Consider the following 23,440-nt stretch of genomic DNA (forward strand, 5'->3'; position numbering starts at 1 on the left):
ACGTGAAATCAACCACACAGATAAAACCACCGGACACTGTCATTCTTGACTTCCTTATTAAAAAGCAACTTTTCCTTCATATTGTAATGTCTCCCCAAGGCTTTAATTCAAAGCATCATGTCTGTATAGTGTTGGAAAGCTTAAAGAGAAGAGGAAACCCAGGAAACCAAACCAAGAATTCTTTGAAAGAGATGGGAAAATGAAATGCTGACCTTGAAGCAGGGGAGGAAAAAAGTGGACAAGGCTGTAACTGCGTATGTTGTGTGCAGGGTGTCACACGCGGTATGAGTCTTTGAAACCTATTTTCGGTTAGGAGTATGGATCTCATCTCTAATTCTGAGGGAAGGAAGGAATTCTCACTCCCATCACTTTGCACAATCCTGCCATGTAAAGCAAAAGGCACAGGCTTTGGCCTCAGAGAGAACAGGCTGGCTAGTCACCAGTACTGTTCAACCTGCCTGAGCCTCAGTTTTCTCATCTTTAGAACAGGATGAACAACATACCTCGCTGGGAGGTGGCAAGGATTTCTGTAACACCTCCCAGTGAGGAGCAGTTCCCATAATTGGTGCTTAGTAAATGCTGCTCTCTTTTCTTCCTGTTCTCTGCTCACGAGCTCACTCTGTGAGTAAATAGATGTTGATCTGTAGTTCATTGCAATCCATTGGATTTTGGAAAAGAAAATGAATTTTTGTAAGCTTTTAGAAAACCCACCTTTTGAATGCAAGAACCATGTGAACTAGTAGTTCTGGAGTCCCACTTTGATTTCATTGTACAAAAACAAGGTTTGAGCCAGAAAACCACCTAGGGAGGGCCTTGGTGTTGACCAGCCCCTAATTTTCATGAAGGCACACACACACAGTGGCCATGAGGTCAGAGTGAGAGTTTGTCAGAGATCTAGTGATGCTCAAGATGGCCAGGGCCCTGTCAAAGCAGGGGGACTGTGGAGCACCGAGCAGCCGCCTTTCCTCTACCTGTTTCTCTCAGCAGCAAGGCTGACTGATAGATTTAGTTAAACAGATGAGATGCTTAAAAATGTGGCTCCGCTGGGAATTCCAGATCGTGATTATACTTCTTTACTATCCCTTTCCTGATGTCTAGGCCTCAATATCCTCGGCAGGGATGTGTAAGCCAAAGGACAGAACCTTTGCGGAGTACTTAGCATATAGTAGGCGCTCAGTTAAATGTTGACCAGTGATAATACCCTTCTGCTCAACCACATTCAACTCTTGTTATTGCAGCAACACAAGGGTGTGTGTGTGTGTGTGTGTAGTACATGTATGTTGAGGGAAATTAAAATAAATGGCATTACCTAGAATAATTATTAGCCTCAAAATAAATTTCTCTCCATTTGCTCTTTATTCTACCCGTTTTTAGGTCACAGTAGACCCAACTGACACACAAAAGCAAAAGACTCGTGTTTGTTTTTCAGCCAGTCCCCGATCCACCTGACCACCAGTGATATGCGGTCCACAAATGAATTACTGGAAACATGAGCACCCAGCATTATACATGCTGTGAAAGTTGCTGTTTTTCCGTGGGCAGGGTGGGGGGACCTTTATTTTGACTATTGACTATTTTTAAGTCGTTTGAAAATAAAAGGAGAGCTAACAGCTGTCACTAAAAGTGAGCAAGGGGACAAAACTACTCCATCAGGGAGGGAAAGCTCTCCAGTAAACCAGTAGATTTGCCCAGAACTGTGAGAGGAGTCCCTCATCACTCAGGTCCCAGACAGTCTGTCCCAGGACCTGGCCAGGCCACTGGCCATGCTGGGCTGCGGAAGTGTCACCACGACCAGGGCAGATGCAGCCCCTGCCTCCTTGAAGCTCTCCTTGTAGTGGGAGGGAAGTGGGCAGGAAATAGCCAACTGCAGAATTAACTGTCATGACAACTGCAGTGCGTGACCTGAAGGAGAGGTAGAGGGCGCCAAGAGAGCATTGATGGGGAGATCTGGAGCAGAGCAAACCCATAAAACCAGAACCACAGGTGCCCCACACCGAGAAGGAGCTGACGCTGCTTGAGAGCACTGGGAGAGAGAGCCTTGTGGTACACTGTTGCGAAATCCCACTAAGGGAAAACAGGACCCCCAAATTTCCTGTGGAACGAGACCTTAAGCATGCCCACTTCTGAGAAGCCTTCCAAGCCCTGGGCTGGCTTAGGTGCCCCTCCCACATCACTCAGAATGCCCTGTGCAGACACCGCTTTTAGGGCACCTGGATGACAGTCTCAATTTTATTTCTCTGCGGTGCCTCGTACCTTGAGCATGAGAGCCTACCTGCTGCCTTTGGGATACAGTGCTATGCAGTAGGTGCTGGATAAATGCATGATGAACGGGGAATGAATGTGGCCCCAGGGAGCTCCTGATGGGACCTAAAAGAACTGAGCTTGTGATAGACGCTGTAGCCCAAAGGCCAGTTTCATCTTCCACACTCACATTGCAAGCCAAGCCTCTGTTCTACTCACAAAACAACTGAACCCTCTTTCCCCCAAACATTAAGTTCCCTTAATTTCCTCAAGTTAAATATTACCTTCCCTGGTGCTTTTTTTTCACCCGAATCATTAAGTAGTTATTGTATGCTACGCACTCTTCTCAGTCCTAAGGTGGAAGAGAATGAGATGCTTACAAACTCCCTGGTCTGGTGGTTAGATGTCCCCCCTCAGACATCAGGAAAGAAATAAGATAATTTCAGGTAGTTGTAACATTTCTGAAAACGATAAACAGAGTAATGTCTCCCTGATTTCAAGAATTACTGTAAAGCTGCAGTAATCAAGACAGTGCAGTGCTGATGGAAGGGTGGCATGTAGATGAATGGAATAGAATAGAGGTCAGAAACAGCGCCGAACTGTATGTGAGTCAGTCTTCAACTAAGTTGCACACTCAGTGGAGAAGTGACAGCCTTTTGAAAGTGATGCTGAAATGACTGGATATCAGTAGCAGCTAACTTCCTTCCATACCTCACACCATCTCAAAATTAACTCAAAAGGGATCATCTATTAAAATGTAAACATAGAAGAAAGTATTTGTGACCTTCATTAGACAACAGTTTCTCAGATGTGATACCAGAAACACAGATCATAAAAAGAAAAAAATGATCAGTTGTACTTTATCATAGTTTTAAAAATGAATGAAAAGATGTCACAAGCTGAGTGAAAATATTTGGAAATCATATATCTGGAGAAAAACCTAGTATCCAGAATATATAAAGAAAGTGTGATATAATACTCTCAAAGATAATAAGAAAAACAGTAAGAAAATCATGACTTTTTTAAAGAACAAAAGATTTGAAAAGATTGAACAAAAGATTTGAACAGATACTTCATCAAAGAAAAAATAAGCACATAAGAAGTGTTCAAAATCACTAGTTATTAGGGAAAACGCAAGTTAAAACCACAGACATACCACTGCGCACCTATTAGAATGGCTAAAATAAAAATTCTGACAGTACCAAGTGCTGAGGAAGATGTGCAGCTCCTGGAACTCTCATTCATTGCTGGTCGGAATGCAGAATGGTACAGCCGCTTTGGAAAGCAGTTGGACAGCTTCTTATGCAGGTAGACATTCACTTAACCACATCACCCGGCAGTCCCACTCCTAGGTGTTTATACAAGTGAAATGAAAACTGCATTTGAATGTTTGCTGTAGCTTTTTTTATAATCACCAAAAACTGGAAATAACTATCATGTCTTTCACATGGAGAATGAATAACCAAACTGGTCCTTCCATACACTGGAGTAATTTTCAACCATCAAAAGAAAGGATGGATGCATAGAATAATACAGTTGAGTCTCAAATACATTATGCCGAGTGATCAAAGCCAGACTCAAAAGGCTACAGACTCTATGATTCCATTTCTCTGACATTCTGCCAAAGGCAACACTGGATGCAGAAAGCAGATCAGAGCTGGGGTGGGGAGCGGCTGGCTGGAAAGAGAGCATGGGAACCTTTGCAAGGCGCCACGACTTCTCCGCATCTTGATTGTGGCGGCGGCGTTATGTCTTTATGCGTTTGTCACAACTTACAGAACTGCACACTAAAAATGGTGGACTTTACTGTATCTATAAAATATTTTAATTATATAAAACTTACAAGAATGAAAAAAGGGGTAGCAGAGAACCGGCGAACACATAGAGGTGTGCCGGACAGGGGCAAAGCCAGGCACTGGAGGTGGGTGTTACGTACGGCAGGTGATCTTCTCTTCCAGGCCTCTCGGAAGAGTGGAGACTTAGATGTCAGGAAGGAACCCGCCTGGGCAGACGTGCACATGCACGCAGAGCCTTCTGCAGGGGAACAGCAAGGGCAAGGGCCTGAAGCAAAACGAACGTACTGCATAGCAGGAGAGAGACAAATAAGTCAGTGGGCGCTTAGTCTTTGCTATAAGCCTGTAAAAGAAGAAAAAGTTTTTTTAGTGAACACAAATCTGGATCATCATCTCAGATCTGAATTTAGGCTATGCATAATCAAACTTCCTAAATATAGTGGGTAAATATAGATCTAAGGCTGCCCATAAAAACTCCAGGGAAGGGCCTGGGAGTGGGAGGGGGCGGAGAGGGAAGGAGTGAACTCTGGCTTTGGATCTGGTGGAACTTCTCAGTGTCACAGTATCACCTTCTCTGTTTTAGGTTTGCTTAGAAGATAGTGACATGCCAAGCCATAAGTACATGAAGGCCTGAAAAGTCCCATGACATGCAAGTTCATCCTTCATGTTCCAAACACGTGTTCTAAATTTTACAAGGATGTTGAGGTTTATTTAAATTCCCTTTTCCCCCTAATGTTAAAATGTGCATCCTAATTTTACTGACCAATCTATTTCTTGGTGCTTTTTTATCTGGACTGGCTCCTTACAGCTTTCTGCATGTAACTGAAGAATACTTTTCTTTTTTGCTATCTTTTTTTTTTTTAATTAGTAAACAGCCAACAGCACTGCTTTAATTGTTGAAGTATTTAAAAAAAATTTAACAGAATCCTACCTCATGTTTATATGTATGCATATGTATGACATGACATAAGAGCATGTTAGGGGCGATCTATTAGCAGTTTTCATCTGTTTTTGCAAATATTTTCAGCACATCAACAGCTAGTGCCTAGTTCAGCAACGTGTTAAAGAATTTTTGCCTTCTTCGTGTGATGTCAGGAATGTTCTTCATTGGCAGTATTTGATGACTCTGTATGTAGTTAAGAAAATGAAGATGGAACCTTTGTCAGCCCTCATAGGCTCACAGTGAAAACGTACAGCGTGAGACACCGGGGAGGCCTCTCCTTTACTTTAAGACATTTGTTACATGTCACACTTCACAGGGTGATGAAAATGGTCTTTCCAAAGAGTGGGTTTCGCTCTGGCCCCCAACCCTTATGAAAACTGATGTCACGTCAGCCTTGACGAGCTAATGAAGGCCAACAAGCAGCCTGCTCGCTCCGTGAGGGAAACTGGGGTGAAGACCAGCCGCCCAGCCCCTCCGCCAGCCAGTCGCCCACCACCGTCACCCTCCACTCGGGGGCTTCGGCTCCTGTCCGCTCAGTTTAAATCCTCCCTCCAGCTGCTCCAGCAGCCTTACATCGCCGCAAAGCCGCCTCACAACACACCCTCTCCAGGTGCCCTGCTGGCCCCCTTCCACACTCTCTAAAACCACCTTTCCTTACCGAACCCTTTCTTGCTGCATTTTATCACTCCATACCCTGAACACACACCTATCTTTCTCTTCTGTTAACTAGCTCTTTGTGGGTTGGATCTGACTGAGGTCAGTTCACCTAATAATGTTCCACAGCACCTAAGAGTACACCTAGTGCATGGAAGGTGCTCGATAGCTGTACATTGCTAAATAAATTTATCCTGAACTTAAGAGTCATTGGAATTATGGAATCAGGCCTGACAATGCTCTAATTGCCTTCCAAGAATGGGAGGTGGACATGGTGTAAACCTTGGATTATAGAAGCACAGTCCAGCTGCTGCCGCTGCCTCCACCCACACCCAGGGCAGACATTCACAGTCGGTTCCTGCACTCTTTCCCGCTCATCCCTCATGTGGTCTCACTGCCCTTCTTGGCCTGATGCTCTTGGAAGCCATTATCAGTCTATAGAAGTGGGCACAAGAGATGAGCCCATGACTTTTAATGATTCGAAAAATTAATGTTCTCAGTCTTTGAACAGTCCTGGAGATCTGTAGTAGTTGTGAGTTTGTCATTTTGCTGAAGCACAGATTTGCTACAGATACATGCTACGGGATGGGTGTGAGGAAGTGAGTGTCTTTCTGTCAGTAGCTCAGAGGATGCACCGCCATGTAATCGATAGCTATCCCGAGGTAGTCCTTAAAAATTGGTTTTCATCATCTTCACTTCATTTCTAGAAATTTAAGTAAGTTCTTAGTAAGTGTTAATAAACAAATGATGCAGGGTAGAGCTTATTTTAATGGAGAGATTTAGTAACTTTACTACTTATTCCAGTCTTGTCTCTATCGAATTATTTGGAACCAATGGGGATGACGTATTAAGCGTTAATTTACTGTGTTTTGTGGGGAAATTACATTATAATAGTATTTGCAGATTTGAAAGTGACCTCAAACATGTCCCCTGTGAATATCAAGAAGAGATTGAGAATTTAGGGAAACCTTGGAAAACTCATCATTCATGAAGCTATCACATCGTGATTAAGACAAGGCCAAAGCCCTGGGGAGTCATAGCAAGTTGGTCAGGAGCTGATGTCAGGAGCTGCTGGGCAGCAGCCTCCACCTCGGGCTCTGCACCCAGGTCAACTGTGGGACTTGGAAGTCGCGAGGCTGAGGAGCTCCAGGAAGTACACCAGAAAGTTGCTGTAGAGGTAAAATTATGTTTTTGACAGCCAGTGACACAAGACCCTGACTGAAAGTATGTTCCACAGTAAATCTATCGTATCACAGCACAATGAGTCCAGAGGTAGAGTGGACTCCAGGATTGCTGATTTCATCAGGGACTGAGATTCTTCCTTCCTTTTGCTCTGCCGTCCTTCCTCATAGCATAACCCTCCTTAGAAGCACAAGGTGACCGTGGAAGTTAGAGGAGTCACATCTATACACACAGGATGTCCAGGGTCATAAAAGAGGCTATCACTTCCGGTGCCTCCTCTTAATGATAATGATAGTTAACACTTACATAACACTTACTGTGTGCCAGGAACTGTTCTAAGCCCCTTATGAACATTAACTAATTTTGATCCTTACAACAACCCTATTAGGTATGTATTATTATTAACCCCATTTAACAGATGAGGAAATGGAGGCAGAAAGAGAAGTAACTTTCCTGATGACATGCAGCTAGTAAGTGGCAGCACCAGGATTATAATCCAGGCATTCTGCTCTGAAGTCTGTGCCCTTAACCACCAAGCTCTCTACTACAAGAAAGCCTTTCCAAAAGCAACACACAGTTGTGCCTTCCTGCTTCAGTGGCCAGACCTGAGTCACATGCCCACGTCTAAGCCAATCATTTACAAAAGACATGAGATTACCACAGAGCAGCTGATCAAGATTTATCACTGAGCTGGAGAGAGACTCATCTTTCCCAAGGGATGAACCCTGAAAAAAAGTCAAGTTCTGTTCCCCAAGAAGGAGAATGGACATAAAACAAGGAGCCAGTATCACCTGCTTATGAGGGGCTGCCTACAAAGCGGCCAGCTACACGACCAGTTTCATCTCCTCTGCGCTCATAAGGTAAGATGGTGTGTTACTCCGTAGTCATCTGTGCATGTCTCTCTCCCTCTTCCCACTTGCTCGCAAGTACTCCAGAGATAGGCACGCATCTCACAAATCTGCATATTCCCCACGGGGCCTGGCATAGGACCCGGCTTATAGAAAGTGTTCAAGAAACGTTTGTTCATTGTAATTGAATTTTCATTCTCAAGTCTACTTAATTGGAGAGGTCAACAGTTGGCCATGCTCAAGGCAGGCAGATAATGCATTTTCACATTGATCTAGCAATCAAATAAATTCTGAGAAATTTCCCTTGCCATGCAAAATAGCATGAAATCACACATTAACATAGGTCAATGCAAAAGCCCAGACTTATCACATTGTTAGTGTCTTGCACTCAGCACCCTTGGAAGTAACATTAATGTCACATTTTTATTATGACTTGACATTTCCACAGTATTTAAAGATACACATCAGAGAGCCGTAGACAGAGCAGGCTACATAATTTTACCACCCAGTGCAAAAAGGAGATGCAGAGACCCAACCTGGATAGATAAATCATTCTCCCCTTTTATGAGCCTCGTGTCCCAACCCCTGTAGACAGGTGACCCCCAAGAGACTGCAGCTTCCTGGCACCTAGATTGAGAGTGGGTGGGAGGGCCTCATGGATTTCCCCACCGAGCTCAGTCTCTGAGCGGGAGATAGCATTGCTCTTCCCCAGCCCGAGACGCAGCAGGACACGTGCCTGATTCCAGCTCTACCTGTGCCCTGCCAGTCACCCCCTGGGAGCAGAGTGTAACAGCAGGAGTTGGGCCACCCTCACTTGATCCTGCAGTAGTCAAAGGGGCAGAGGCAGGGAGGGGAGGCCAGGCAGAGCCTGGGGCTTAGCGCATGCATGAGAATTCATCCGAGATAGGTGGCGGGAAGGCAGGACCACCTGTGAGCCGGGGCCATGAGCCGCAGGTGCATGCTGTAGTCCCAGCATACTCCACTTACAAAACAGATTGAGAGGTAAAAGTATTAAGGATCTGAAGACAGTGACCACAGAACATAAACCTCAAACACCCTGCGTACAGGATCCTTTGCAACTGCACTTATCACACACACTGGCCCTAGAGGTGAAGTGTGGTGCCTTCCTCAGCTGTGAGTATCTGTCTGTGGGGAAGAGCGACATTGTCTTAAGTCATGCTGACTGCATGCACGAGCTTGTCTGAGGGGACAGGGAAGAAATTAGACAATGAAGAGGGGAATTGCTCTCTGTACAGGTGTTCATCCTGGGTTCCATTCAGTGGGTCCTCTCCAAATATATATATGCCATGGTGACTTTGGGCTTCTCCCTGTAGACAGGGAACCAGGAGCCATTCCATGATTCTTATGTGGAGTGGCACAGTCAGATCTGTCTCATAAATGGGTTTCTCTGGGGACAGTGTGGAGGAGGAACTCAAGGAGGCAGCAGCTCTAGGCAGGCAGGTGAACGAACTCCTACACCAACTATCACTGAAAGTGATGTGACAGCACAGTAGTTCAGGATGAGGGCTCTTTAATTAGAGTATCCCTGGGTTCACGCCCTGATTCTGTCACTTACAAGGTATGTAACCTTTGGCCAGTCACCTGCCTTCTCTGAGATTCAGTTTCCTTACCTGCTAAAATGAAGTCATAGCAATAGGGTTCTTGGGGGATTGAGTGCAGTGATACAGATAAAGCACCTAGCACAGTGCCTACACCATTAAATACAGCTATTATCATGTTACATTACCGTAGAGAATGGATTCTCACTGACTTCTCTTCCCAGGCCCATGTCAGTATCCCTCCTAAAGCTTCTGTGCTTCCAGTTATAAGAGGAAAAGGGGCGCATGCCGACCACCCCCATCTACCAGTCTCTCTCCCCTCAGGAACCCGTAATTCCATGGGGCAGAAGGGGTGGCTGTTCATTCCCTCCCCTGCATCATAATCACATTCCCCTCCCTCAGGGCAGCAGTCTCAAGATCTACCTGTCTACTACAGAGTGGCATCTTAGCTCCTTGACAGAAGGAACTCGTCCCTGGGTCACTTATATCTGAAAGGAACTTAGAAAAACCCACTTTCTGCTCATAGCCTAATTTTAAACATATTGTCTTGCTTAGGAAGTCATCTCATTCATTTATTCACCCTCTCTTGCCCTGGATCAAGAAGCCTATATAAAGGATGAACTAAAGGATGGTGATTGAGGGAAAAAATAGAAATACTCTAGCTTAATATTTGCAATATATTGTCTCCATTAAAACATAATTCATCCTTGTTATATTAATATAAGTGAAGTAATATGGAAATCCCACTTACCTGTAAGTTACCAGGATAGAGATCCCCTGAGGAACACAACAGAAGTAGTTACCCCTCAGAAACACCACAGGCTGCTGGCACTGTTCCCCAGGTCTTAGGAAATACCTAGAAATGATTTTTTTTAATTTTTTTTTTTGTGTGTGGGGAGGTAGTTAGGTTTATTGACTTATTTTTAGAGGCGGTACTAGGGATTGAACTTGGGACCTTGTGTATGCCAAGAATGTGCTTTACAACTTGAGCTACACCCTCCCCCATACATAGAAATTAGAAAGAAAGAATGTGTTCATCAAAATAAACACTCCAGGGCTATATTCTTTCAAAAATGGAGAAGTTAAACACCATGAGCTTTAGAATCTATGCCAGGTTTGCATGTGTGTGGAGACCGGCAAATTGGGGTTTTGCAGTTTGGCACAACCTGTGGAGGGCTGTTCTGGGCAATTGGAATTGCCTGGCCAGGCCCACTGAGTGATGCTACACTTGAGGAGTGGGCGTGTGGACCTCGTTAGCCCTAGTGGTCAGTTAAAGAAGTTGATGCGGGCTAGGGCAGGAGTTGGAGCTGCAGGTGGTCTCTGGGTGCCACTCCTCAAGTGGGAGGAGCATAAACAGTAAACTTATAAGCAAATAAAATATAAAATGTTAGAATAGGCAGAGTGCTGTGACAAATATAAAACTGGGAGATAGGCTACAGGGTGCCTTGAGGGGTCACAGCTTAGTGCTCAGAGAGCCCTCACCCAGGTGCTAAGTGCTGGGCTGGTGAGGAAGGGGCCACAGGAAGACTGAGAGAAAAGAACTCAGGTAGAGATTATGGCAGTTGGAAGGGGTGGCACAGAGGGGTGATGTGATTGGATTTATCCCGTGTCCTGGTTCGCTTTGGTTGCTTTCAACAAGCAGACTGTTTTGTGGGCAAGAATGGAAATAAGGGAAATCAGTTAGGAGGCTGTTTCCGTAGAACCAACGAGTGGTGAGGTATTAAGGCTCGGGTTTTAGTAGTGAAGATGCGGAGAAGTGACCAGATTAAGGATCTATTTTGGAGGCAGAGTAACAGAACTTGCAAGAGACTGTCAGTCGGAAAGGAAAAGAATCTAGGTGAACTCCTAAGTTTTTGGTGTGAACCATTCAGGGCTGTTTCCTAAGATGGAGAAGGCTAGGGGAGGAACAGGTTTGGAGGGGAATGGAGAGTTCTATTGTGGGCGTGTGGGGTTGGACACGGCTGCCTGTGTCCAAGTGGAGTTAAGAGCTGGCAGTTAAACGTGGGCATCTGGAAGTCAGGAGTAGCTGAATATGGAGGTCGGGGTTGGGGAGCCACAGAACGGAGAGCACTGTGGTCAGACAAGGTCCCTTGGAAGACTGTGTAGAGAAGAGAGGAGAGCCAAGAGCAGAGAATGCTAATGTGTAAAAGTTGGACAGAGCAGAAGGGGTCAGCCAGAGCACCTGAGTCATCTGCCCAATCATGTAAGAGGAACGAATGACAGGGAATGAAAGAAGAAATTGCTTCCAGGAGGAGGGATGAACAGTTTTGTGTCAAATGTGGCTGTGAGGTCAAATACGATGGAAACAGACCATTGAAATAAGGAACATGGAAGTTATCAGTGGCCTTGAGAAGAGCCATTTCAGGGGAGTGAAGGGTTTAATGACGAAGTGGAGAAAGTGTATCTAGACAGCTCTTCCCAGGAGTCGTGATGGGAAGAGTAGCAGAAATATGGGGAGATCTGGGTCCCTGTATCCGAATCTCTGCCTTGATATGTCCAGCACCTCCTTTCCTCCAATTTTGGTTGGCCTGGGCCCCACCTTGGTTGCTATGGACTCCACGTGGGCTGGAGTCTCTTCCCAAACCTTAGCCCCACGGCTGGGAATGTACAACTGTCTGCGCGATGACCTTGAGGACAAACTTCTGTCTATTAGAATCTCTGTTTAAAGTCAGCGTTAACTGTGTACCCAGGAGAGACATGGACAAAAAGAAAAAGAAGGAGGTAAGTCTTGTCTTTACAGAATTGGAAAAGTTCTATGTACTTGATGGCAGTCAACGACAGTGCTGAGTCTTCAGAAAGCATGACCATCAAAACAGAACTGATGGTGGGAAGTCAGAGAACTCATGTCATCAGCAAGTATGAACAAGGGGACAGAAGGTCATGATGCTGGGAATTATTTAATGTTTGAATTGTCAATACATTCACATGGTTCAAAATTCAAAAAATAGAAAGGATGTACCATGGAGTCTCCTCCTGAGCCCTGTCCCCAGGCCTTCTAGTTCACGCCCGCTAAGTAAACTAATGTAAGTTTCTTGTCCATTCTTGCACACACAGACGGGAACACACAGGCACTCTCCCCACTCTCCACCTTTTGGCACAATGGTATTATACCCTACATACGATTCTGCACTTACAAAGCCAGGAATTTGGCCACATGGAGAGAAGTGGATTTTTGCAGCTTCTCCTAACAGCTATAAAATTCACAGTAAACATTTTTTAGGAAAACAGTTTATTAGGTAGTAGGCATGGTAAATGGAGTCTAAAGTGAGTTTTTCTGTGTCTGGGGGCGTCTGTTGAATGGGGTAGACCTGTGAGGAGGTGGAAGATGCCTGGGAGAGCTAAGGTAGGAAATGTGACGTTTGTGCTTGAGAATTCTCATACAAGTTCCCAGGACTGTCATGGAACTTTATCATCACCGATGTGTTTGCTTGCCATCACCCCATCCTTTCCAGTACTTCTGGGAAGGCTCTGCCCTCCTGCCAGCACCCACATGGGGGTCCTTGGCTGGCTCCCTCCAAAGTCAATCAGCTACCAAGATCACCACCTGTTCCCTGTCAAAATTGGCCTTGTATTGCAAACGCCTCCCTCTTGGCTGAGCATCCTCGCGATGCCTCCATCAGGGTTTATGGCGTAACCGGGTCCCCGTGCTCCTACTTTGATGTCCCACCACCAGCTGCCTATCTGAACCCTGTTCCTAGTAGGGGGCGTGTGCCTCTTGGATGTGAATCAATTCTAACATTAAAAAATAGGACCCTATTTTTTAAATTACCATCTGCCCTGCCAAATGAAGTGAAGCTCATTTTCAGATGATTCCCAGCTGTCATAATAGCATTGTGCCTGGATGGCTCCATCATCCCAGAAGCAAGGAGGGCAATTTTACTTCATGTTTAACTTGATAACAGGAATGGTGACTGGAAATCAGCTCGAGATATTTAGAACAGCTACTTATAATCCCATCAATTAACATTTGTCCACTGCTTTGCTGTTTATAAAGCACTTTGATGTCCACTGTCACAGTATATGTTAGGGAGTGATGGTGGCTCCAAGGAGAGAACAGAACAAGTATTTTAATGCCTAAGCTTAGAAATGGAGAGCAAACAGACAGGTTCTTAGAAAAGAGAATATCGAAAGCAGACCACAGAGCTAAGCACAAAAGAATAAGCGTTACCAGTGCCAAACCCAGAGAGGCTGAGATGGAAATATTGCTGATTCAAGATGGACAGATCCTGGGAGCAGGGTCAAGGCCAGCTGAGGTCCTGTAGCAGTGTTCAGGGTGGAGGATTTTTGGACAACTGTTCAGCCCAAGTAAGTTGTTTTTTTCTTTTGTTTATCACATAGGTAATACATAACTTCATTTTAAAACATCAGAACTGCAGATAAGCCAAAAGAAAATGGTAGTATATTTTCAGCTTCTCTGTCTAGCTCCTCTTACGGCCACATTCTTGGAGACGGTTGCCGGATCTCACTTCTGCTAGTACCTACCACGTGCTGCTGCGTTGTTTCCCTGTATAATGCCCACCTGCTCTCCCTTCCTGTGGTTTGGGAATCGGCAGTTTTCCTGGCTGGTGATGACTCAGTGATGGACTTAATTGATGATAACTGCGTTTCCTGGGGTGTTGGTACTCATAGTTATCTTTTGTCTCAGAGGCTGAAATGCATAACATATCCATATAAATTGTGAAAGAATTAGGCTAATGAATGTCAAGCAAAATCAGGATTCACTACATTCTGGCTATTTTGATTTGCCATTGTTGAAGAAATGTTTTCTTTATGGTGCTTTCCCCAGAGCCTTACAGACTGGCTTGAACACATTTTTGTGTTTGTACTCCCCACCCTTGCTCCATTTGCCTGTTGGTTTCCCAGCATACAGTAGGCATGTAATACATGTTTACTAAATGAAAGTTCTCTTTCTTAGAGCGTGATGAAGCTGCCCTGTGGATGGATTCAGTAGGCTTTGTTTCCCATGAACTCCTGTATGAAGCTATTGTCCTGGTGGGAAAGCGAGAGCTGAACTGTTGAAAAGAAAGATTCTCCCCCTTGCGGGTCAGCGTATGGGCGGGTGTGAGGGTTAAGGGCATCCCTGAAGTGTGATGAGTCTGACTGCAGGCATGGGTACCTAAGCCTTGTTACTTAATTCCTGTACTCTGGAAGTTCTCTTCTCAAGACACCCCTCACTCCATCACTCATCTGTCTGGTCACAGTTGTACCCAAAGACCTCAAGTCAAAATGGATCTAAATTCTTGGAGCAAACTAGAAAAGTCAGGCCAGGCTGGGGACTCAAGGTGGATGTGAGCTCTCCAGAATGAAGCCCAGGGATGGACAAGAGAATGGAACAAGAAAGAGTTGCCAGTGAGATTAATACTGGCCTAGCATTTCTGGAACACACTTGAAGGGGCTTTTTTCTCGGGGAACTTCAGATGGTACTAAGCCTCTTCTGTCCCCCCAGAACCCGAAGCTGGCTCAGAGATAAGAGAGGGGCAGGGAGGGGACACAGAAGGCGGGGGAGGAGGATGAGGGCAAAGGGAAGGTGAATTAGAGGGAGAACCGAAGAGAGGGGAATTGTTAGTGGAACCAATGGAAAGAGTAAGGGTTTATCAATCGCCCTTTTCTGAGGTGGTTGTTCATGAGTGTCTTTGTCTTTCTGTCTATCTATTCATTCCATCCTGCCTTTTTCTAAAAGGATTTAAGTTGGTTTCCAAGGATAAATTGTATAGGAGGTTATACTCTAAACTCTAATTGGATAGAATGATGATGGGGACAAAATGGAGCCAAGAGTGGGGCTGGCTACACACTTGCTGGGCTGGATCATTGTGCCTGTGACCATGAGAGGCAGTGACACACATAACCAAACTGAGCGTCTTGCGAGACCTGGAGCTCTGGCCTGTGATGCGTGTCTTCCTCTGGCCGTGTCTCACTTGGACTTAGCACACCCGATCGGGCTCTGTGGGGTGGCCTCTCTTTGCAACGGTGGCAGGGGGAAGGCCGACCTAAATGTGTGTGATGCTGAGTATTATACACGGTAAAACCCAAAGGCAACTATTGTTTCCCCTGCATAAGGCAAATTAACAGAAAGAACCCGCCCAACTATAGAAAATACCTAGTCAGATGTTATAAAACAGCATTCATTTTTTTTCAGAGTTCAAAAAATAACAAATTTTAAAATCCTTTTTTTGAGTTAAGAAAAAAATAGATGTAAAATCTTATTGACAGCCTCTGAGATTCTTTTCTTAGCTGACATCTCCCTCTGCTGACAGTGCCTCCTCTCACTTTTCCCTCGCAACCCAGCAGGGAAGTCCTTTGAAACTGACTTGCCTGTGAAATGCCTTTGAGTCCGTGCTCAGAGACTGAGGAGGACCAGGGGGAAGATCATACGTTCTGCTCGGGTCTTTGGGCATGGGAGCCGTGCAAGTTCAGGCAGCAGTAGGATCCACCTGTCTGGAGCTCAGAAGCGAGACCTCAGACAAAGAGACAAGTGGCAGAGTGGTCAGTGGGAGTGAAGGAAAGAAAAGAGGAGGAGGAGGAGGATGCCTGAACCTTGAGAGTCTCTCCGACATAAAGGTCAGGCAGATGGGTAGGAGCAAAACAACATGAGTTCAGTTGTTCGTTCCTCTGCCGGCCTTTTTACAGCCGTGCATCTTGGCTTGTTTAATCCCAATGTTGGGAAACTCACTCCTCCATTGTCAAGACTTGTTTGACAGTGTTTATTGTTAGAAAGTTATTACTTATAATGAGCTGGAATCTGCTTCCCCACAATCTCCATCCGTTTTTATCATTCTGCCGTTCTGTGCTCTAAAGATAGAATCCGTCACCTCACACGTTTTTCCCAACAAATGCTTCCCCGTGAGAATCCCGTGAGAAAAATATGGCTAAACGGTTCAATTACCCAGTTCACGGTCTAGTCCATTCCTCCCCCACCATTGTGAGCCCTTGTGAGCAAGGACTCCCCTCCCTCCCCAGCCTCCAACCTGCCACTTTCAGGGAGGCTGTCTGTTGTACTGAAAATACCCCTTGTGTGATCTCTTTGGACCTCGTATCAACTGAGTGAGCTGGGCATCATTATTACCCCTTTCTAGGTGAGAGCACTGAGGCTCAGACCTGTTACTTGCACAGAGCCGCGCAGCGAGTGTGTGGTAGACCCCGGCTTGACGTTCACGTCTCTCTGATAATCAAAGCTTGAGCGCTTAAGTCAACGTGATGCTCTCTGTTTTGTCTCTAGACAACTTGGGACATAGACAAAGGCCACAGTGGTGTCCACCAGGCTGAGCCAAACTGTGATAATACCTACTTGAAAATTGGTAATTTGAGGTTAGGGGGCTTATAGATGAAACAGGTAGGATTTTGTTTCTGGACACAAGTTTCTTCCCAGCTGAGGCTCATGTCTCTTCCTTATCTCGGTGTCCATGTTCGTGGAGCCGCCTTCCTTCCCAGCTTCATCCCATCAGCGGAGCGGTTCTGACAGTGACTCCTGTTTGACTCCACATGGGGCTCAGCCACCCGGCCGCCCTCCCGCTCAGCGCTCCGTCCACACAGGACTTCTGCTGTCCTCAAGTTTGGGTCAGTCCTTCCAGCACCCATTATTCTGAATTCCTCCAGAGGGCAACAGATTCCTGCTGGCCATATTTTGGATGTCATGGGCTCCCCACTAACCATCTCTGAAGTTAACCTCAAACAGTTGCTAGTACTTCTTTTATATATATATATATATATATATATATAAACTTTTTTTATTGAGTTATAGTCATTTTACAATGTTGAAAAGGGAATGAGTACTGGATGATACGTTGTGAGTGTCACTGAGAACGTAAGTGAAGTGTCCAACACAGTGCCTGCTCTGCTCCACATCTACACAAAAGTAGTAGCTATTATCAGTCTGAGGTGGGAAACTAAAAAAATCTGTGATGGTTCTCTGCACCTGGAGAAGATAATTAGCGGAAATGCAGGCGGCAAAGGGAGAGAGAAGTCATGGGGGTGAGAGAGCAAATGAAAGGCAGTAAGTATCATGAAAGCCATAGAAAGAGGTGTTTTCCTCCAGTCCTGCTTCCTAGCAGACATTCAAGAGTCTCTGTCTCGGGTGTGGCTAAAAGATGCAGGGGGTTTTCAAGATTTGTTTCTGTGGAGACGTGGGGATAAAGACAGACAGCAGACAAACGAAGCAGGTCTTAAGGAAATAAAAGCCGTACTGAAGACTATTTATAAAGTGTGGCAAGAAAAGAAAGCAGAAGAGAGAGGCAGCCATCCAAGGGCACCGGGTTATGTCAAGTAGATGATGGATAATACTCGCTGAGTATTTATCACGGGGCTGGAGAAGCAACTGAGGGAGTGAGTGAAGATGCTTGTAGCTCAATCAGATGACTTTGGTAATGTTGACGGTGTTTACTCTGTGGCCTATATCCCTTTTTGGTAATAGTGGGGGGGGGGGTGGGAATTGGGAGGGTTAGACAATATTTTCGGCCCAAAACACATCTTTACCAAGAGCATTAGGCAAAAATCCTTTCACCTGCTACATCCTGTGGCTGTCTCAACTTCCCACCTGTTTCACAGTACCCTCCAATTGTCTGAGATCTGAAATAAGGGGTCAGTCGGAGAAGACCCGGGAATACCAGTTTGGTTGGAAGGTGATCATCATGGATTTGGAGGTGTGTCAGTGTGAGGCTGAGAGTTTAAGTCCACTCAGGAGCATCTCCTGAGGTTCTTAGGCTCACATTGGCAGAGGATGGATGAAAATCCATTTATCTGTTCCCCAAGCCCATTACCTAGATCCAGACCCCCACTCGGTGGGTCCTATTGATTAGGAAGAAAGAGTCTAAGCTTCACAGGGCTAGGTGGTTACTGTCATACTGGCCATTTACTTAGACCAGGGCTGTGAGGAAATGTAGGAGAATCCTCTAGGGGTCTCATCAATGCAAATTCTGCCTAAATTAATCTGGGGTGGGGGTGGGGTGCTGAGAGTCTCTGTTTTTAACAAGCTCCCTGGTGGTGCAAATGCATACGCTGCTGGAACCAGTGTGATAAAGCATGCTTTGGGTAACAAGGCCACCTCATGTGGGACACTGGTTTGCCCACACTCACCACTGTGACATCTGATGGGTACCTGAGGCACTCTTGGTGTCCATTCCGCTCCAGCACTGGATTCCTCCCTCCCACACTCCGCACCACCAACCCCTGCCAGGAAAATGGCAAGAAATAAAAATTCAGCAACAACAGTTGCTTGGAATCTTGAATTTACAGCTTCAAGATCTTTTCCCTCTATTTGCTTTGGTGGGGAAAATGTTTTTCTTTTTTGAATCTCAGAATTCTTGATTTTTTTTTTTTTTTTTTTGACCATCACCATTTGGCACAAACCCCCTTTTGTTGATTTGGCATTTCCTCTGTGCCTGAACTTTCTGGCTTTGGAAAAAGCTTCCGTCTTTTATGAGGCGCTTTTAACCTGCAGGATTTCCATTTAGCTTAATTGGCATATTTATGTATTGAGATGGGTGCCTAGAGGGCTCGGGCCAAGCGTCTTTTGTGAAAATCGAAAAAAATGAAACGAGCTGTTCTCACAGTTGCATGCCCTTCAGTCATGGGGTGCGGTAAAAGGCTCATCGTTTACAGGCTGCAAAAGCTCAGGCAGATCAATAGGCAGAATGCAACTCAGGAGTCATTTAGAAAGGCCAAACTCAGGATTCTCAAAGCCCAGGTATTTCAGTAGCTTGGCCATTACTAATTCCTGGTAAATCCTTCCTGGGCCTCCATTCCATCTCTCCGTTAAGGAATGGCCTTCTCCACTCCTGATGAATCGTCCTCCTCGGGTTAAGCCAGAGAACCTTCTCCTGGGGGACGATTTGTAAAGCGTGAGGAGCTGACTGTTCCCGGCCAGCCCCCTCTGATGACAGGCCCAGCTGCACGCTGGCCCTTTTCAGGCCACTTCTGAAGCCTGGCATGCTTTGAAGGCAGGTATGGGAATTGCTTCTCACTGGTTTAATATAGCTGTGGTTAACGACTTGTAGGGTTTTATGTAGTCCAGCCCCGCTAGGCATTGTCTCTACTAAGTGTGTCAAGAGGCAAGAGAAGGTCAGAGGGCCTGGGACACAGGGCAGGGCTTTCCTCCAAGCCAGGCTGAGAAATGTCTCCTTAACAGGAATTCTTAGGACCTCCTGAAGAGTTGAGAAAGAATGAGGGACCTTTTGGTGGCTCCTGAAAGAATTTGGCCTCTGGACTCAAAAAGGCATGTTTCAGCAGAGGGGCAGGTGGTATCAGAGTAGCACAAATGCCAGGCTTGGGTGAGTTCATAAAAAGATACAGGTGAGTTTCAGGGGAAAGCCTATGGAATTCTGCTCTCACCTCTCCTCCAGGTAACTTGGAGAAGTCACTGACCCTTCAGATTCCCTCTTCCAGTGTCACAGGGACACAGGCCCCAGCCTTGCACTGAACGAAAGGAGGTACAGGAGCAGTCTTGAAGTATTCACTCCTCCTCCAACCCCAGAGCGATTGCTTACAGCATAGTAAGGACTCCCTCCCCGCAGTGCTGCTTCTCCTTACATTTTAGAAGATGTGCCCCCCACCAGAGGAGTTGCCTAGTAAGATGGCAGCAAATGGCAAAGATCAACCGCGATTCTCTGGTGCCCAGGGCTCCACCATGGAGTTCTTCCTTTACTCAAAGTCATCTCCACTCACATAGATGAGCCCTTCAGGTTCCATCCAAGGCAGCATTGCTGGAACAAGAATTCAACATGAACACGAGGAATGCCTCTGATGAGGGATGTTAGATGTATGAAACAACAAATCAAAAATGACCAAGGCAAGGGGGAGGGTATAGATCAAGTTGTAGGGCACATGCTTAGCATGCCCTAGGTCCTGGGTTCAATCCCCAGTACCTCCTCTAAAAATAAATAATTACCCCCCCCCAAAAAATAAATGAAATAAGAAAAAAAATTTTTTTAAATGACCAAGGCAAAAACTGTGATATTTTAAATAGAGAACATAACGGATGGAATAAATAATGGGGTAGATATAGCAGAAGAATGAAGCAGGGAATTGGAAAATAAGTTTGTAACAAATATAGACAATGTGCTGATAACTTTAAGATATAAGGGACCTGCATATATTGAAAAAATAAAATCTCTTAACATTCCAGTTTTTGAACATGCAAAGGATATAAGCAAAAATTCTCAGTAGAAACAGGAAAGACCAATAACCATGAAAAAAATCCAAGCTTACCAATAATAAAATAGATATAAAATCAAGCAATGAAATACTGGTTAAGTCCCAAGTTGGAAAAGATGTAAAGCAAATACATGTGGATGTCTTTGATGAGTGTTTAAGTAGGAATATCACTGGGAGAGTTACGAGCTTTATCCGTGATACAGACGTTAGTGTAATACCTACAGCTGGGGCTTGATGGAATCTTGAGACAGTGTGGGTGCACTGGGTACCTACTAATGAGCCAAGCATGACCAAGGCGGGGAGTGAGGGAGGCCCTCTCCCAGGCAGCTGGTTCACAGTTTCTCTGCAGGCCAATTTTAAAGTATGAATTAAGACACTCTTGACCTACTAGTAGTCCAGAGATCTGTACAGAGACGTGGGCAGAGATTTGTGATGTCCAACCTCTGCTCTGTTCACCTCCTCTCCTCTCTTCTTGCCCTCAAAGGCAAAGCCTCTTCATCCCCCCATTCTGGCTCTCACAGTGACCTGTTCACTTCATTCAGCCTTTGCTGAACTACAAGAAGGGTGGTTGCCTTCTGGCAGCCATCTTGGATGATGGAGTAGCGTCCTCGGGGATGCAGCCATGGCCCAGGGCAGCGAGGCAAAGAAGGAAAATGCCTGTATTCTTGGTAGCAGTGAGTCACCACACCAGCCTTGGACTGCCTACCTCTGGGTCTTTTTTATGTCACAATATATACCCCTCATTTGTTTAAACCATTCAGATCAGGTCTCTAATTACCAGCCATCGAATGCAGTTTAAATCTGAAGGCTTTTAATAACGGTTTTGAGCTTAGTTAACTCTGTCCACTAGCGAGCTTGCCATAAATTTCTCTTTGGTTGCAGGCATTTGGGTGAGTCTGACATCCACTTCCTGAAATGCTATGAAACTTTCATTAATCATTGAGTAGTTTATTTTCTGCTCAAATTTTTCAAATCCAGCTGTTCTGTGGCACTCTAGAGCAGGAGGCTGATGATGCGTGGAGAGGTCTTGTCCAAGGAATACACCAGAGTGAGCAGATGTTAAAGGGCTTTAGCAGTTAAAATGGAAAGAACATCTGTAAAAATAGATCTTGCAGATAGATGAGGCCAAACATTACAAGGAGGGGAGGAGGGGTTTGCAGGGGAGGCGGAGGTGACCAGAACCGACAAGGAAGCTGGCATAGGTGGGATAAGGGTGAAGGCACAGTGGCCCCAGGGCACTCTGCTATTGTGTGTTATCTTGCTTAAATTCACCATGAAATGCAAAGTTGGTTTGATCTGTTGACATCATTTGTAAACAACCTCTTCATACCTCAAATAATGTCCGTCAGACTTTGATGTTTGCTTCCTGGTTTTGTTAATACGTTGTAAGTATTTTCATCATGCGTCCCTCCTGGGCAGTACTGACTGCGTCAGTGATTGCGCATAGCAAGAATATTTGATTTTCACAAAAGTATTTCATATAAAATATTCAACCTATATCAATTCTTTACTCTGCATGAGGGGACACGGGTAAGAAAGTTTAGAGAAGCATTATTCAAAATAGCAAAAAACTGGAAAAGGTGTCCATCAAAGTGAAACTGATAAATTGGGCTATAGTCTAGCTATATTCAGCCACAGAATAAAAGCTACATACAACAATCTGGATCAATCTTTTTTTTTTTTTTTTTTAATTTTGAGCAAAAAGGGGCCAGTAAAAAGGACAGGTTTTCTATGACTCCACTTTCATTACGTCCCAAAAACAGGCAAAGTCTAAAGTGTAGTGTTTAGAGGTACACACTTAGATGGTAAAAATGTGAAGAAAAGCCAGAGGTGATGAGCCTATGAGGGCTGGGTGGGGCAGGGGGCAAAGCTGACGTGCACTAACACCCTTCCAGCCTCACTGGGGAGAGAAACGAAGCCTGAGAGACTCTCATTCCCTAAGGATGCTGAATACGTAGTTTCTAAAATGATACATAGCATATCAGGATTGGAAGGAAACTTACAGATCATTAAGATGAGAAGCCCTCTGATTTTTTCATTTCAATTTTTCTGTTTCAAGACAACTTTAGAGATTTCAAGAGAGGATTGCCACACTTTTTATTTTGCCAGGTAAGGTATATTTAAAAGCATATTACCATCTATCATTGTCATTACTTCATAAAAGGAATGGCATTTCACCCTTATAAAGTAAGAGATTTAAAAATAGAGTAAATGATAGTCCTTTAAATTGGATAAATTAAGGTTTATGAACCATGTTGCCTATATCTTTCCAGGGGCTTTGTAAAAATTTTATAACGGACCATCAGCAATCCCTAGACTTGCATATGGTGAACGTTGACCTCATTGGCCACTCCTTTAATAATTGAGCCTTCTTGTGAAATCTGTGAAAAGTGTTGCTTGCCTGAGCACTTCTGGTGAAAGAGAGCTCTCTCCCTCCTCATGATGTCTCTTCATCTTTGAACGTCTGCAACTATTTGAACATTCTCCTGTTTGTTGAGCCTAATTCCAGTTCTTTCCCTCTTGCTTATTGTTCCTCAACCAGCGATTGCACATACTGTCCAGATCGTCCAGTCTTCTACTTGTCAGCCTCAAGAGCTGAGCAGCACCCTTCATCCCCCACACGGGACCTCTGCGCCGCCTCATGTTTAAACAGCCTCAGATCTTTTGCACAGATTTCACTTACATATCTCAAGTCATCAGCATCCTTGTTGTCACCCTACTAATAGTGTTCCTCTTTGTCTACATCCACTTTAAAGATGTGATGTTCCAAGCTGAGTACGACTTTCCAGGTGGTCGGCCTAGCCCAGGGGAGAGTTGGTCCATCATCTCTCTTACTCTAGACATTATACTTCCTCATTTAATGTAGCCGAAAATTGCCCAGGTCAACTCTCTGATGCTTATTAACTCATTTAATAAAGACAATCTCATATGTGTTTCAGTGTGCATTTAGAAATTGGTTGGTCATAGAAAGGATAGGATAGTGACTCTTACAATTTGATAAGATATGAGAATGGCCAGTTATTTTTCACATGCTCCAAATTGACCTAATTTGTGCTTAACCCACATCTCTCCACT

General features: G+C 45.0%; 1 protein-coding gene across 3 annotated transcripts in view; it reads left to right on the plus strand.

The window, feature by feature from the left end:
• The window catches only part of LOC102512851 (histone-arginine methyltransferase CARM1-like), a 269,788-nt gene that overhangs the window by 239,954 nt on the left and 6,394 nt on the right, over positions 1 to 23,440 (plus strand). For 2 of the 3 annotated variants that reach the window (XR_004319182.1, XR_004319183.1), the window contains exon 13: positions 4,618 to 7,673. Coding sequence is in view for 1 of the 3 variants with exons in the window: in XM_032477758.1 (XP_032333649.1) it covers positions 4,618 to 4,627 (10 nt within the window). In the remaining 2 variants the exon portion in view is untranslated. Of the gene's footprint in view, positions 1 to 4,617; positions 8,050 to 23,440 lie in introns of those variants that run through there. The other variant, XM_032477758.1, reaches the window with a different exon arrangement.

This window comes from Camelus ferus, chromosome 4 (assembly GCF_009834535.1).
Source record: "Camelus ferus isolate YT-003-E chromosome 4, BCGSAC_Cfer_1.0, whole genome shotgun sequence".
Lineage (NCBI taxonomy): Eukaryota > Metazoa > Chordata > Mammalia > Artiodactyla > Camelidae > Camelus > Camelus ferus.